Raw genomic sequence first — 17214 nt, 5'->3', positions numbered from 1 at the left:
TTGCATTCTGATGGTCCCCTGGACCCACACCTGCTTCCCAGGATTCATTTCTGTCAGGGGTACCTCAAACTCTAGCTTTGGCACATCTTCTACCTCATCTATCTTATGCTCATCCTCCTCGGGCGGTCTGGTACTCTGATCTAAATTGTCTGTGATATCCAGAGTGGTGCAGAGCCCCTTCCACTTCCTGTCCCTTTTCACATACAGGAGGCTTAAAAATTCCAGCTAACAAATTATACATTGGAATGTAATGGATTGTTCCAAAGATCATGTCCCATTTCTGTCAAGACTGGTCTTTTCTTGCCTTCCTCAGACCATTGTATCCCCTCCCACAATGCCAACCTTCAAAAGGGCAAGTATTTCACTTATGACTTTCCAACCTGTACTGGTAGCAGCAGCTCCAGGCACCAGCGCTCCAAGCACGTGCCTGAGGCGGCAAACCACGGGAGGCACGCTGCTGGTCGCTGTGAGGGCAGCAGTCAGGCAGCCTTCGGCAGCGCGCCTGCGGGAAATCTGCCGGTCCTGCGGATTCAGCGGCAATTCGGCGGCACGTACGCCGAAGCAGCGGGACCAGAGGACCTCCCGCAGGCATGCCTGACTGCTGTGCTTGGGGCGGCAAAAGAGCTAGAGCCTCCCCTGCATACCGGAAACATACCTCAGAGGGGCTAGTTTTTGTCCTTGATGGGGTCATCTTCTTCAGACGGACCCCAACCTCCCTTGATGGCTGAAATAACTGCTGACTTTTGAGACCCCTGCCACTGCTGCTGCGTGGCAAATTGTACCGTGTGCTGCTTTTGTTGGCTCAGCAAAAGTTGCAGGAGGAGTGTCTGAATCTTTTACCGCTGCTCGGCTAATAGGCAGACAATTTCCTCCATCTCTTTTTATGATTACCTCTTCAATATCCCCTTCCCTACTTGGTGGGAGGGGGGATCGGATTCTGCCAACAATGCCAGTTTGTAACAAGACTGGTGCTTACTGAATACCTCTCTCTCTCTCTCACCTCCGCCCCCAAACAATATTGAATGAAAAGTGCTTGGGTCGGTGCACACACACTTTTGGTCTTAGGTGGGGGCTTAGGCTTTCAGTTAAGTTAACTGAAGGGTGATTTCACAGCTATCTGGCTCAATGGCTTTTAATTCAGCACATAAGGTTTCGCCCAGCTCCTTACAACACCCTGTCAAAAGGACAACTCATAAAAGGCTTGATGATGCACATTACACATAGTAAGGGGTTGTGCAGAGCTCCCCTGCCCAAGAGGGAACAATGGGAGGCGGTCTGCTTTAAGAATGAATAAATAAATAATGTTGATAAATTGGAGAGGGTTCAGAGAAGAGCCAGGAGAATGATTAAAGGAAACATGCCTTTATAGTGATAGACTAGCTCAGGGGTAGGCAACCTATGGCACGGGTGCCGAAGACAGCACGCGAGCTGATTTTCAGTGGCACTCACACTGCCTGGGTCCTGGCCACTGGTCTGGGGGGCTCTGCATTTTATTTAATTTTAAATGAAGCTTCTTAAACATTTTAAAAACCTTATTTACTTTACATACAACAATAGTTTAGTTATATATTATAGACCTATAGAAAGAGACCTTCTGAGAATGTTAAAATGTATTACTGGCACGTGAAACTTTAAACACAGCACTTCTGAAAGGTTGTCGACCCCTGGACTAGCTTAACAAAGAGAAGGTTTAGGGGGGCCTTGATTCATCAATCTAGCAGAGAAAGGTATAACACTCTCCAGTGGCTGGAAGTTGAAGCTAGCCAAATTCAGACTGGAAATGAGATGTACATTTTTAACGTTGGAACAACTTACCAAGAGTCATGGTGGATTCTCCATCACGGACAGTTTTTAAATCAAGATTGGACGTTTTTCTAAATGACCTGCTGTCAGAATTATTTATGAGATGTTCTCTGGCCTGTGTTACAAAGGAAATCAGACTAGATGATCACAATGTCCCTTCTGTCTTTCTATGAATCTATGGAAGAAGAGAGAATATTCCTCGGGGAACAGTGATTGTGGGTGCACCCTTACAGTCCCAGGGAGAACAGGGCAGGAAAAGGAGCCATTGTTCTGGCCCCTCTTCCTTTTCTTTTGGAAACTGATTTGTGTGTGATTTTTCCACATTATCTTTGCAAGTATATAAACAAAACCCCTCACAGCCTAAATAAAAATCCTTCGCCAGCACATGACATGATGCTAAAATGGGACTCTGCAATCTCCAGCACTTTAGATATATATAAAAAGAGTCTGTATAGATATCTAAAGAATTCATGTAGATAAAACACAAGAAAAAAATTTATTTTGGAAATTAAATGAAAAGTAAAATACCCAGAGAGAACAGTATTATAAATTCGGTAAAAAAATGAGGGAGAAATACAGTAAATTACCATGATATATTTTCTTACTTAGGGTTACAGGTTTTGAAAAAGGCAGCCATTCTGTGCTTTAATACAATTGAAAATAAATATATTTAATTTGCCTTTACATTTAAATAAACTCATGCAAATTGTATTTACACACACTCTCTCTCACACACACACACGCCTACCAACGAGCCCTTAAAAGCAGGGTGTGTTTTCATATCTTAAACATCCAAAGAGTTATTATTTCTAACCCTCCCAACCACTTTCAAATTATGATTAAAAACAGGATCCTGGAGAAAGGACCATCTTAGCAACGGAAATATTTTTTACACCAATATGATTTTATTCCTTCTTTGATATCCTTCATGTGCTATGAATACTGGGCATCAGATATATATTTATATGTATTTCTGTACAACATTAAAATGGACACAAAAAAGACAGGAAGTAATAACTTTTTTTGTCATGACAACATAGTAGCTTTTTAGCTCTCAAGAAAAAATGAAAAAAGTTGTATTTCCTCAGCAACTCACACCATGGCCGTGGCTCCAAAAGCCCATTGTCACTCTGTATTCTGTGCTACAAACCCACAGTTCAGTAAGATGTAGTATCCCCTTTCTAAGGCCACTCAATCTACTGCAGTTTATTCTACTATATTTCTGCTCGTTTGAAAAAAATATATATGTACAATCATCCCAATAAGCAGGGAAAGGAGAGCTAAATTGCTTAAGGCAGTCATGCATATATCCTTTTGGAATAAATAGGACACTGTAAAGCAGGTATTATTGGCAGAGGGATAAACATTATAAGGAAATATTCAAAAGGTCAAAGAAAGAATCAAGGCAGAAAGTTGTTTCGGATTTGTACTAAACTGGTCTTTCAAAGTCGGCATTTGAGACCTAGATTCCCATAAACAACATCCATCAGACAACCAGCCTCAAAACTCCATCCCCAAGGAAGTGGTTTAAAAAGATGCTAAAAAGTCTTTAGCTTGGAGTTGAAAATGCACAAAGCTATAAAACTGCTCCTGGATACCTGTGGGGTGTATCTATCTAATCCTCATCATTATAGGATCTGAACCCTTGCAAAGATTCACAACACCCTTGTGAGGTCAGGAGGCAGTATCCCCCATTTGACACAGGGGGACCCGAGGCACAGAGCAACTAAATGATGTGCCCAAAGTCAAACAAAAAAATTTGTGGTTGAGCCAGGAACTGAACCCAGGTCTTCTGGAGCCCATTCCAGTGCCTTATCAACCAGATCATCCTTCATATTGACCATATAACTACTACCATATAACTGGTTTCTGCAAATCATAAAACCTAATACTGGGAAAATGCCAATACGATACCTGTGCAAAATGTGCACATTTTGTTATCTAATGTACATTAGATTGTGACCTACTACATGGAAAGAATCTGTATATTTGCATTTTGTTATAAAACTTCTCTGAAAAATCACTCTGTTCATACCATAACCCATCTATTTACAAGCATTTGGAACCCTGTTTTTAAATCTATACTTTTAAACATCTTTCACTGAGTCAGTTAGGGCCTGATCCTGAGACCAACTGGACTAGAAGGGTATGGGTTGCAGGACTGAGCCCACAGTGAAATTCATTGAATTTACTCAGATGCTGCATTGACAGCAATGGGAGTTTTTCCTGATTAAGGCTGCAGGATCAGACCATTAACTTGTATCTACAAATCCTATATCAAATCCTTCTCCAGAGCTTTAAAACAAACAAGAGCAAAAGGATAGGGATATTTGGAAAGATTTTTGTTGGTAGCATGAAGTCATTTAATGTGCGATCTCACAAGAGGAACTATCAGGACAACAACATTTATTCCCTCCAATGCCTTGTTTTTTATTATTATTGTGGGCTTTGTCTGCCATAATAGAAGTTATAATATAAAATTGTGATCCCCTAGTGCCCATCATCCAAGGATCCTGAAGCGTTTTGAAGATATTCAGTAACTTAGGACAATATGCTGTCACTCTTCTAAAATGGGTGAAGGAGTCTTTCAACACAGTAGAACTGCTGTGGTTCCAGTGTATGTGAACACACGGAATCTATTCACCTCAATAGGCACAGTGCTTCTCTGCTACAGTGCAGGTGGTCTGGAGACATGGTATGGGAACTGACCTATCAGCCATGGCCCATGATCCACAGCTATAAATTTCCCATGGAGGTGGATGCAGGAAGACGCTGAGTACTGCTTTGCTGCTCCATTACCAAAACCCTAGCTTGTGGATGAAGGATTCCGTCCTCATCCCAGGCCCTCTTAGATCCCCCATATAGAGTTCTTTTACACAGGCTTTGTGGGTGTTCTGCAGCAGAGCCCTTAGAAGTAGAGCTAGTCAAAAAATGGGGAAATATTGGTGAAAGTTTTCACAAAAAATTGTCCTTTTTTGTTGAAAATTATTGAAAGTTTTTTACCAGTTCTAATTAGGAGCCCTATATGTTGTTCTAATGTTAGATAACTTATGTCCTAAAGTTGCCACTTAAGAATTACACCTTGGATGAAATCCAAGATCCACTGAAGTCAATGGCAAAACTCTCATTCACTTTAATGGGGTTAGGATTTCACCACTTAATTGGGAGCTGTGCACATGTAATTCACGGGCCTACTGTGTGGTATCATGTCTCTCTGGAAAGAGGTACTCTCTTATGCCGTATCTAAGAGAATTATTTGTTTATTTCAGGTGGCCAAGGCTGTGGTTTTGGTGTGGAAAGCCCTAGAGTCAGTCTCTCCTGATGACTATGTGTGCAGCTGTGGCTCAATACACACTCACTTACGGACACTTTGGTTCCAAAACATGGATGGTAATTCCAAAGTGATACATTACTCAGATGACAGCCTAACTTTTCCTTCACCTCTTACTCAGGCATCAACTTCCAAGGCAAACCTGGTATACTCCCTTAATCTTTTCCCTAAACCTTCTCAATGAGAGTTTTCCCAGCAGGCATCAAGTCCAGGCAATAGTTTAAGTGTATCCTCAGAATGGTACTCTTGACCCCATGGAGCAAAAACATTCCAGTAAGTGAGCACTGATATGGAATGGCGGGATTTTTAAGAGATTAAATAAACCCTGGAAATTTCAATAGGGTCCTGAGGATTTTACGTGGCAGGTACCCTACACGCCTTGTTACAAGAAGGGCTTTTAAACCATTTAAATTTGTAAGGTGGTGTCATAACTATAAAGGGAAGGGAACAGTCCTCCTGTGTACAATACTATAAAATCCTTCATGGCCAGAGACACCAAAAATCCTTTTACCTGTAAAGGGTTAAGAAGCTCAGGAAACCTGGCTGACACCTGACCCAAAGGACCAATAAGGGGACAAGATACTTTCAAATCTTGGTGGGGGGAAGTCTTTTGTTTGTGCTCTTTGTTTTGGGGGTTGTTCGCACTTGGGACTAAGAGGGACCAGACATCCATCCAGGCTCTCCAAATCTTTCTGAACCAGTCTCTCATATTTCAAACTTGTAAGTAACAGCCAGGCAAGGCGTGTTAGTCTTATTTTTGTTTTCTCAACTTGTAAATGTTCCTTTTTGCCGAAAGGATTTTACCTCTGTTTGCTGTAACTTTGAACCTAAGGCTAGAGGGGGTTCCTCTGGGCTATATGAATCTGATTACCCTGTATTTTCCATCCCTGATTTTGCAGAGATGATTTTTATCTTTGTTTCTTTAATTAAAAGCTTTCTTTTTAAGAACCTGATTGATTTTTCCTTGTTTTAAGATCCAAGGGGATTGGATCTGGACTCACCAGGAACTGGTGGGGGAAAGGAGGGGGGATGGTTAAATTCTCCTTGTGTTAAGATCCAAGGGGTTGGATCAGTGTTCACCAGGAACTTGGTGAAAAAGTCTCTCAAGGCTACCCAGGGAGGGAAAGGTTTTGGAAGGAAAGGGGGTGTTCCAGACTGAGAAATCTGGATGCTGGCAGCGAAACCAGATCTAAGCTGGTAGTTAAGCTTAGAAGTGTTTATGCAGGTCCCCACATCTGTACCCTAAAGTTTAGAGTGGGGGAGGAACCTTGACATGTTGAGAAAACAAAAATAAGACTAACACGCCTTGCCTGGCTGTTACAAGTTTGAAATATGAGAGACCGGTTCAGAAAGATTTGGAGAGCCTGGATGGATGTCTGGTCCCTCTTAGTCCCAAGTGCGAACAACCCCCAAAACAAAGAACACAAACAAAAGACTTCCCCCCCACCAAGATTTGAAAGTATCTTGTCCCCTTATTGGTCCTTTGGGTCAGGTGTCAGCCAGGTTTCCTGAGCTTCTTAACCTTTTACAGGTAAAAGGATTTTGGTGTCTCTGGTCATGAGGGATTTTATAGTATTGTACACAGAAGGGCTGTTCCCTTCCCTTTATAGTTATGACAGGTGGTTAGTTTTTGGTTTCAGTTTTTTGCAAAGGGGAAATTTTTAAAATACAAAATGTCTTACTTGAGTAATTAACAATGACACCTTACATCATTTAAAACTGAAATAATTTAAGAAATCTAGTCACCTTTTTACTCGTTGCTTGCTTTCTGCACTCCAACCAGATCTCAGACTGAAAACAGATGGGACAATTTCATTTTTGTTTCCAGTCAGTTTCCTCATCTGGTTCTCATGCACTGGCACAAGGATTGCATGGTGATGTTGAAATCCAAGCAAGGACATGTTTGGCTGGAATTCTAAAGACAGAAAGAATATTACCATTGTTTGTCTCAGTGAATCTTAAATTTAAGATGGGACTTTCAAAGCTGTCAAAGGGACTGGACATCCAATTCACATAATCTGGCTTTGAAAGTCCCAAATTTGGGGCATATACTAGCCAACAGAATCCATATCATACCATCAGATGGTTTCTTGGTCAGGGTAGGCAGGAAAGTAACTATATTCTTTTTTCAAACAAACAAATGCAGAATTGCCAAAGGATTAATTTTGAGCCAAGAGTTTTGCTTGTCACAACACAGAGATGGCTATGGGGTTCTAATTCACGATCAGAGGGGTAGCCGTGTTAGTCTGGATCTGTAAAAGCAGCAAAGAATCCTGTGGCACTTTATAGACTAACAGACGTTTTGGAGCATGAGCTTTCGTGGGTGAATACCCACATCGTCAGATGCATGTAGTGGAAATTTCCAGGGGCAGGTATATATATGCAAGTAAGCTAGAGAGAACAAGGATGAGGCCCTGTTCTAGCAGTTGAGGTGTGAAAACCAAGGGAGGAGAAACTGGTTTTGTAGTTGGCAACTATAAAACCAGTTTCTCCTCCCTTGGTTTTCACATCTCAACTGATAGAACAGGGCCTCATCCTCCCTGATTGAACTAACCTTGTTATCTCTAGCTTGCTTGCCTTTATATACCTGCCCCTGAAATTTCCACTACATGCATCTGACGAAGTGAGTATTCACCCACGAAAGCTCATGCTCCAAAAAGTCTGTTAGTCTATAAGGTGCCACAGGATTCTTTGCTGCTAATTCACGATGTTACCCCAGTTTTACACCAGTGTAAATCAATAGAGTCACACTGGCTTAATGCTGTGGTGAGTCAGGCTCTGTGAACAGCCACTATGCAAATAGGACTTTCCGAAGTTGTTTTTTAGGAAATTACATTATAGTGTTGCCAACTCTCAGGATTTTATGGCAAGTCTCAGAATATTTGATGTTTTGCTTAAAACTCCAGCTCCTGGAGTCATGATCATGTAAGAATCACTGCTTTCATTTTAAAACAATAAGTCCTTATGGTTGTGAAGAAAAGCTTGAAAATACGTACCAGATGTGCCTTGAAGGCTCAAGAGAAGAATGCAGAGAAAAAGAAAGAACAGTACAGCAATTTTTGAACTTTTGTGTTGGCTGTACTTCTCTTCTCCCATGAGGAATCTTCAGATTTTGTTTGACTATTGGAAGGCCCACTGGAAGCAGAATCTGGCCCATAAATCATAACATACTCTTCTGCTATAGCACTGGACCACAAACTGGGTTTCTCCACTTAAAAGGTCGTGCACAAGAAGTCCTGAGCAACTTTGATTAATGAGGAAAGGATAGCTGGAATATCTGCAGATGCTGATCATTTTCATGTTGACCAGACAGCCAGTGTTTCCATGTCTGCTATTCCTGTTCAGGCCAGATATTCCGGGAGTGGATCTACACACTAGATCTAATACATGAAGGACAGCTAGTGTTAATCCTCTTTAATTCCCACACACAGTTACTGTTGAAGAAGAACAATAGAGAACCCCAGTTCTATGGTACAAGTTTCTGAAGCATCCACAAAAAGGAATGAATGTGAACAAAATGTAACAGGATAGCTACATGGTATGAGATAGTATGAGGGAAACAAAGTGTAGGGGAAAGATAACATGGATAATGTAAGTTCTTCCTCACAGTCACCAGAAAGAATGAATCATTTATACCAAGACTCACTTATCTCACTCTGAAACAAGATCTAATGTCCAAAAATATGCTTAAGCCATAGCTGTGTACATGGCTGTGTGTCTACTTAGGAAGAAATTGTTTGAGGTCAGTTTGCTCACATTAAAGGGCTAATGAAATTCTGCCAAGGTCAATGAGAAACAAGGTGTCTTGCTGCTGTACATGAGCCAGCTTTTCCAAGACTGCTTTATTTGAGGAATTACTTCAATTTTTCTATCCTCTTATCCTCCTTTAGGAAATGCAACCCACCCTTCCACACTCACCCTGCTTTATTCCTTTGAGCACCAGGCATGTTTCCCCTCTTTGTAGATCCAGGTCCAGGAAGTATGCTAATAGACATCATATACTAACAAGACGGCCATATTGCACACACTTAGGGATATGGAGATATGCATAGAACAGAACTGGAACAAAGGATTTACCACAGCAAGATCATCAGGTCCTGTGTATCCTGCTTTCTGCAATGGATTTGAAAGAAGGTGAATACATAAGATATGGGGCAATAGAAGGGTATACCAGTGAAAATAAATATATGGAACTAGGCTGAAGGACAAGGTCTAAGATAATAACACTGATTTTCCCCAAGCTTTCATAACCACCCCTCTTTTTAAATGTCCCTCAAAAGAGTCTAAAATTGCTCTGCCATCTACTTGATTTTACTTTTTCAGCACTTTCAAGAGAACCCGTTACAGTGGCGGCTCCCGGCACCAGCGCTACAAGCGCGTGCCTGGGGCGGCAAGTCGGGAGCGGGAGGGGGGGGCACCGTGCCGGTCCCTGCGAGGGCAGCAGTCAGGCTGCCTTCGGCAGCATGGCTGTGGGAAGTCCGCTGGTCCTGTGGATTTGGCGGCAATTCGGTGGCAGTTATGTTGAAGCCGTGGGACCGGCGGACCTCCCTCAGGCAAGCCACCGAAGGCAGCCTGCCTGCCATGCTTGGGGTGGCAAAAAAGCTAGAGCCGCCCCTGACCCTTTGGCAGAGATGCTAACTATGATCTAACCTTCTATTGTATTTTCAGCTTGTATTTCAACAAATATTTTTTATATATATATATATATATATATATTGCAGCTGACACCGCCCCTAATTTTGTTTCTGTAAACAAACATCAGTTGCACATTTAAAATATACCAGATGAGCAAATCTGTAACCAGTTTTCTTTGAATATATGTACACACTTATGTATATATATACACATATCATATATCTTTATAAGGCACAGTCAAATGTACCTTCAGTTCTTTAGAATTCTTTTTAACTATGGAAGTAAATCATATTTCACCATACAGTTTGACATGTCTAACTGAGACATTTTTTAAATGTTTCGATGATACGGATTTACCAGCTGTGAAATGTCTTCTTTAAAAACTCCAGTTATTGTGATAAGACGAACAAAAATTATTTTGACAGTAATTCAAATCCACTTAGTATGTAATTGTTCTTCCTCTAAAAGCTATTTTCACCCGCACAAGTAGTTCCCATCTGTCTCTCCTTTTTTCAAATATTATGTTCTCGTATCTAGTTTTAAAAGTGAGTCGAAACTTGACCCACAGAACTGAAAAAAGAAATCAGAGAAATTAATGCTAACTTAGTAAATTTAGCTGTGTCTTATAGAAAACATCTGAATAAGCCAGTATGATTTTATATAAAATACAGTGGGCCAGATCCTCAGCCATTTGATTAAACTGAAATCAATGGAGCGATGCTGATTTACACCAGCTGAGGATCTGATCCTTATATATATATAGCCTAATCTTTATCATTCAAAGACACTCCAGCACACAAGCATGACAAGCATTTACAATGAACACTCTTCATGAATGAATCCTTTCTCAGTGTCACCAGTCTGCATACTGCACATTATGGCTTCTAAGATCCCAGAGCAGCTGCTCTTAAGAGGATTTGGCAACTGTATCAACTATAAACTACTAGCACAGACCTAATTGGCATATTGTCACAGACTAGAAACAAACGGGTTGACATAGGTGGTTAGACAGACTGGAATTTAGCTATCTGTCAGATGTACACATCCTGCTGTCCTCGATACCACACTTAATCATTGGCAATACTAGTGCCTTCAGAGATTACTATAAGGGAGTCATCTCACCTTGTTTTCCACCCTCATCTAGAAGAAGGTATTTAAGATTCAATTAGTTCCCTTTGTGTTCTATCACCGGAGGTTTTTGCATCCAGATTGACCTTTGTGCCATGCAAGACTACCACATTTCACACACTTCTACGTGTTACACATACATGGAGGCCAGCCCATGGATGGTGCTGAGTATCTGTAACTCTCAGTACAGTCAGGGGGCGCTGAAGATGCTCCATGCCACTTAGGATTTGGCCCATGGATTGTGATGTAGTCAATGGAACATTAACAAGGCCTCAGAAAAGGGGTAGAAAGAACATATGAGCCTTCTGGACAATCCTGAAGCTATATAGCCTGATGCAGAAACACCAGGAAAATGTAACACCTTAAAATACCAAAGTGTGTGTGTGTGTGTGTGTGTGTGTGTGTGTGTACACGTACACACACACACATATATATTTTACCAGATCCACAAAAACGTTTTACAGACAGAGCTCCACAAAGCCTGCACAGATTCATTCCAACAATTCAAGGTGGCAGAACATGTGAAATATAGACCGTAAAAACATGTCAACATAAACTTCCCAAACTGTCTATGTGACAGCAACATTGATCCTCCCCACCCTTCCCTCTTCAAATATATATCTCTAGGCTGGACCACAGGTATAGTACAAAGAAAACTGCATTGCAATTTCCACATCATTTAAGCTTTATAGAGTGCAGCCATCATCTGAAGAGGCTCCCTTATAGTATTCATGATGCAATTATAATAGGCAAAGTTCAGATAATACTTGGCTTCCATTTTCAACACAGCAACACAAACAGCTCATTTGCCACATATCATATATTGAACATTAATGCATAGGCCTGGGTAGCTCTTACAGCTGAGGTTAACCAAAATAAATTATTGAATTTGGGTTTTATTTAATTTAAAAAGTAATTACAAACGTGTTGGCTGTGAGCTTCCTGTGATAGCCGCCCACAATAATGCAAGGCAGAGGTTTCTTTAATATACTTATCACAGGCCTGCAATTCTCTGAAACTTTATTACCCAGCTGCATGAAAATACAGAACCCTAAGGTTTTTTTCCCCTTCAGACAACACAACATTTTTGCTCACTCAGTTACTTCTGCATCCGGTTTTCAACATACAGAGCCAAATTATAGTTGTAAGTCGGAGCAGAATTTGGCCCACCATTTCAAATTCATTGCTATGCAGGTCTTCTGATTAAGTCAAAACACAAAGAAGTAAAAAAAGAAAAATTGTAAGGCTTCACGTAAAAAGATCTCCTCTTCTCACCCATTCATGGAGTAAGGTTCATTTAATATCACGTTACTCTATTTATTATACAGTTCATTAAAGCTACAGAGTGTCAGCTCTCTCAAGACATACTGAACTAAAATGAAACTTGGGTGTTAAACTGGAATGAATGAACAGTGAAATGATGCTAATAAAATGGGATTTGCAATGAAAACTCAATGTTTCTTAAATAAGAAATAGATATAATATACAATCTACAGCTAAAAAAATAAACATATTAAAAAGATTTAAGACTTCTGAAGTACAAATTAAGAAAGACAAAACAAGAGGCTACTTAAAAAACATATTAACCTGCAGTGGATCTTCTGTTACGATCCAGGGGATCAGATCCTCAATGAAATGTAAATTGGCATAACTCTAGCCAATTTAAAGAGAGCTACACCAAATCACACCATCTGAAGTACTGGGCCTTACTGTCTATAAAAACTGAAGGACTATGTGAGTAAAAGTAGCACATCGTTAATAATTTGTAAATTGCTTGAAGAACTTGTAATTTTGGAAAGCTGGAAAAAATAACACGGGCCAGATGTTGCTCCCAAAGTCAACAGCAGTTTTGCTAATGAGTAGATCCCCAGTCCTCCAATAAAACTATGAAAGCAGGTGCTTGTGCTCATTTGGCTCCAATTGCAGGACTGGGGCTTTAGATGGGAATGGGGCTGAACTCGCTGTGTGCAATCTCAAATTACTTCTTAGAATACTACTTCCAGGAAGAGTTGAAAAATTTACTTCCATCTCCAGTCATTCACACTACTCTATATGCAAACTTCAAAAAAGAATTTTAGTACCATCATAAGCCTACTAACGTGCCAGATGAGTCTCAACTCTAGTTAAGTCACCTTCAGAAAAAGTATATAGAACTTGCACTGTAACCTAATTATTTGTATTCCCAATGCAATTATTTTTCTTCCTCTCTCCACGAGTTATAGCTAAATAACCCTGGCTATAAGTGTTTGAAAGGTTTACACATATAGTACACATAGTACTGTGTTTAGTCTTATTGAGTCATTCTTGCTCAGGAGTTTATGTAGTAATTTCAAAGGCCTATTTGCCCTTAAAATATGTAGATTGTTCTTTTCTAACATCATAAAGTATGTTCACAGTGTAGTGCCATGGGATGCATATTTTCAAAGCTACACTGGTGCAGTATAAAAGCCTTACTTGGATGGCTTGGTTTATAATCACTCCAAGTGATATAATCTGCCCCAGTGCAGACTGCCAATACAAAGTCTACATTCCACTTAACCCCTCTTTTGATGGCTTAAGTGTGACATTAAGTGATACTTAAGTGATACATAGGCCTTGTGCTACTCTCTCCACAGAGATGAATTTCACCCCTCAAGGAGTTAAATTCGTGCTGGAATTGCAGATGAGTAGAAATTAAAGATGGAAGAGAATTATAAGGCCATCTAGACCAGCCCCTTGTCAGTACACAATTGATCCCTGTAGAAAGTTTTCTAAGACTTTGTCCAATTTAGTTTTAAATCTTCTAAGTGATCAGGCTTCCTACTAGAAGACTATTCCACAACCCCTTCACCTGCTATTCAGTTTAATGTTTTTCCTTTTAAATACAAGATATTTGCTACCAGTGATAACTCCTTGTATCACCTTTGGGACTACATCCTTTAAATTACATATCTGTAAGCTTATCATAACCCCTTCCCTTAATATTGCTCAGCCAATTAATTACACATTTTAGCTCTTAATCTTTTTTTAAATCAGCCTCTCCAGCTCTCTGTTTATATCTATTGTTCCCCTCTGAACTTGATCCAATTTGTCAATATAGTTCTGGCAATAAAGTGCCTGTAACTAATGATAATACTCCAGATAAAATTATACCAAAGCCATATAGAGGGACTATTACTTCTCAGTTCTGTGATGCCTCTGTGTATGCAGTTCAAAATGTCACTGGGCCTTTTTGCTGTCATACAGCACTGCAAGCTTATATCTACTTTGCTGTCCACTATTAGTTTGGGTCTATTTCTGCTATGTTACTTTCCAAATTTCTCTCTTCAGATGATCTGGTTCAAGCCAAGAACATTACTCAGAAGCATGTTTAACCCCACCATGCATTTCTATCTGACCTCTCAAAAAGAGATGTGATATACAAGGGACATAATAAGCAGATATTGAGGTGGCTGTCAAGATTTACTGAATCATGAGGCAAATGTTAACTAAGACAAAGCTGAGGTCAGTATTTTCCTCAATGGATAATAAATCTTAGTGTTCATTAAAACAAACTATCTTTCTGTATTGTTACATAAATTCTGACTATCAAATATCTGGAGATCTCTCCATTTTCAGCATGGCATGTAGATAAAACATTAACCCCTTTGAAGCCAGCATCCTGAAGGGGAGATGAATTTAGATGTCCAGCAAACACTATTTGCCTCTGAAGAGCCAGACAGAAGGCAGAGATTCCATATGCTATCTGCCTGGCTTTTTTTTGGTTCTTAAAATAATGTTGCCTCAAAACTCAACAAGAGAAACATAGCTTTGTGGGGGCAGGAGGAGGAATGCCCAGAGAACTAAATGGACATAACTGATATTGAAAAAAGTTATTGACTGGAAAAAACTTTCTGCCCAGCAATATTAAGGGCTGGTGGTCATTAGGCAGGCAGCAAATTTATATCCTCTAGGCATGTGCTTGGCTCAGTCACACACACTGCAAATTCAACAGATCATGATAACTTTCCTCTCAGATTATACACACTGCACCACTGCAAGACAATAAACCATGTTACTGCATACATCCCATAAACAAAAAGGAGGAGAGAGATATTTTCCCATCTGAATTTTTTTTATGTCTTAGAGGCTTGTTTTTCAGAGTAAGAAGCCTTTAAAAACAGAGGGAGAGGGAGCAACAGGGAGGAATGATAAATCCTTACTTATGTGGCAGTCCGATTCCATAAGACACAAATGCACACACACACATTTTCACACACAGGGAGGCAAATCATGGACAGTGAGAAGCTGCTGCTATTCTTTCTCCTCTCCACCTAGAGCAAGGGGTGAGGGTGGGGGGAGGAGAGAGAGAGACTTTAGAACACTACATGATGCTTGAGGGCCACTGCACCCTGCCTGGTTCTTTTAAAGCAGGAGGAATAACACCAACAATGCTTTGGGGACAAATGGTAGTTCTCATACACACAGACGCAAACAAGGAGTCTGGTCTCCATGTCTATAAGAAAATAAGAGTCAGGCCAGTGGCTTGTCCCGAGATTTTGCTGGCCAGAAAACTTGTGGTGAGGAAAAACATGACCCCAGATTAATTCGTCATCACAGCACAACTTCTATATGACAGTTTTGTTTGACAGACAAATACACAATGGCTTTTTCACTCTCTTTCATGAAAGAAATAATCTCTATGGTTGTGGTGCTAGGTGGTAGCCAGTTTCCGCAGTCAGTTCGAGACAGTTTCTGATGGACTGTACAATTTTATTCCCACAAGAATAAGGCTGCAGCTCTTTTTTGGCCAAAAGAGAAAGATGAAAACAAACAAACAGAAAAAAACCCAAAAGGGACACTGGCAGCTGCTGCTTCTTTTGTGGTTGATGTTCTTTGAGTCTTCACAGTGCACCTAGCTTCATGGCTGGCTTAATGGATGGCTCTTTATTTTAACTGTTAATTTTTATTTTACACTGAAATTTCATAGGTTGTTCCACCAACACCAGACACCTTCTTAACGTTTGAATGTCTAGCAGGACTGACCGGGGCCCCCTGGGAACTTGCCGTTGAACCCAGTCGACAATCTGCCCTGGAAATTCCTTTTGGCTGTCCATTTATTTTACTGTGAGGTGTCTTCAACTGCATGTCCTCCCTGCAACAAAATAAATATAAAGCGATCCAGGGTTAGTGATCAAAGTAATGGCAGCCAGCTAGCTAGACAAGCAATTGTCCTTGTTACTTTATGTCCTGAAACAGCAGAACAGTTAAGCATGTGAGTATCCCCACTGAAGTCAATTGGCCTGATGCAAGGCACACTGAAATTAGAGACTGTAGCTTAATTTTGACTTTGGATCAGGCCCACTGGGATTATTCACATGCTTAAATGCTTTGCTGGATTGGATCTTATTGCGTAAGAAGTTGCTTTTTTTTGCAAGGTCTCTTTTGCATTGCTGGCCTTTGCTCAAACTTAATTTTACTTATGTTCAGAAGAAAAACAAGAACTCAGAAAAATCACCTAAGGAAAGGCAGCAGCAAAACACTTCTTGTGAAAGAACAGAATGCTGTTACTAATCCCTAAATGTCATAATAAAAGTAAAGCATAAGCTTCTAGGGCCAGATCCTCAACTACAGAGGAAACGCAGAGTGCAAGTCAGGAAGGGTCGCTTAAAGCTCACGTTTCCATTCCCCTGATCCTGGTACCGTATTAACCAATGCTCACCTCTGCACTTTCTCTACTCCATTTATCATGTTAGAGCAGCCTAAGGGATGCTCTAATTTATGATGGTCTGCAAAGGCCTCAAGGGAGCTGAAACACAACCCAGGGTAACATAGCCCAGGGTGCATGAGCCAGGCCCCTTTTTCCAGCTGTGCCAGCAGCAGTACAAGAGTTCCTGTGTCACTCAACAGAAAATCACCCTTCCATCAGGCTGACCCCTCCTGCAATGTGTAAGATGGCTTTAAGGCTGCACTGTAGAATCTGGCCCTTAAGAGCAATTATGACAGATATGGTTAAGGATCTTTATGAAAGAAATCACCATTTTGAAAAGGTTAACATATGTCAAAGTAGGGTGTAAATCCTTTGTCCATCACAATCCAGTAGCCCTCAGGTAAGGCATAAATGGAGCATGAATGGAGTATGCTGAAATAAACAAGGGTTAGTTTGCGCTCTAAGGCAGATTCTTTTACTTGGCTGTTCCTAATGTCAGTCCCATCAATCTATCAGTTTCTCAACACTACCTTTCAGGGACAAGGAAGCAGATGAGACTGCTGTACGGGCAAGGAAATGGTTGATTCTTGTATATGACCAGATTGTGTCATTGAATTTTAAAGAGAACGCCCAGCTAATTTCAATAGGG

General features: G+C 40.6%; 1 protein-coding gene across 3 annotated transcripts in view; it reads right to left on the bottom strand.

Annotated features, from left to right (window-relative positions):
* Positions 1-2309: 2309 nt before the first annotated feature.
* Positions 2310-17214, bottom strand: part of ZDHHC8 (zinc finger DHHC-type palmitoyltransferase 8) — a 187151-nt gene continuing 172246 nt past the window's right edge. Inside the window, exons 11-13 of one of the 3 annotated variants that reach the window (XR_007769504.1) lie at positions 15079-16010; positions 8131-9247; positions 2310-7049 (exon numbers count right to left, since the gene is read on the bottom strand). Coding sequence is in view for 2 of the 3 variants with exons in the window: in XM_050924096.1 (XP_050780053.1) it covers positions 15827-16010 (184 nt within the window). In the remaining variant the exon portion in view is untranslated. Of the gene's footprint in view, positions 7050-8022; positions 16011-17214 lie in introns of those variants that run through there. The other 2 variants (XM_050924096.1, XM_050924097.1) reach the window with 2 other exon arrangements.

This window comes from Gopherus flavomarginatus, chromosome 15 (assembly GCF_025201925.1).
Source record: "Gopherus flavomarginatus isolate rGopFla2 chromosome 15, rGopFla2.mat.asm, whole genome shotgun sequence".
NCBI lineage: Eukaryota > Metazoa > Chordata > Testudines > Testudinidae > Gopherus > Gopherus flavomarginatus.
Note: the sequence above shows the minus strand (reverse complement) of the source record. Positions and strands in the feature narration are given on the sequence as shown.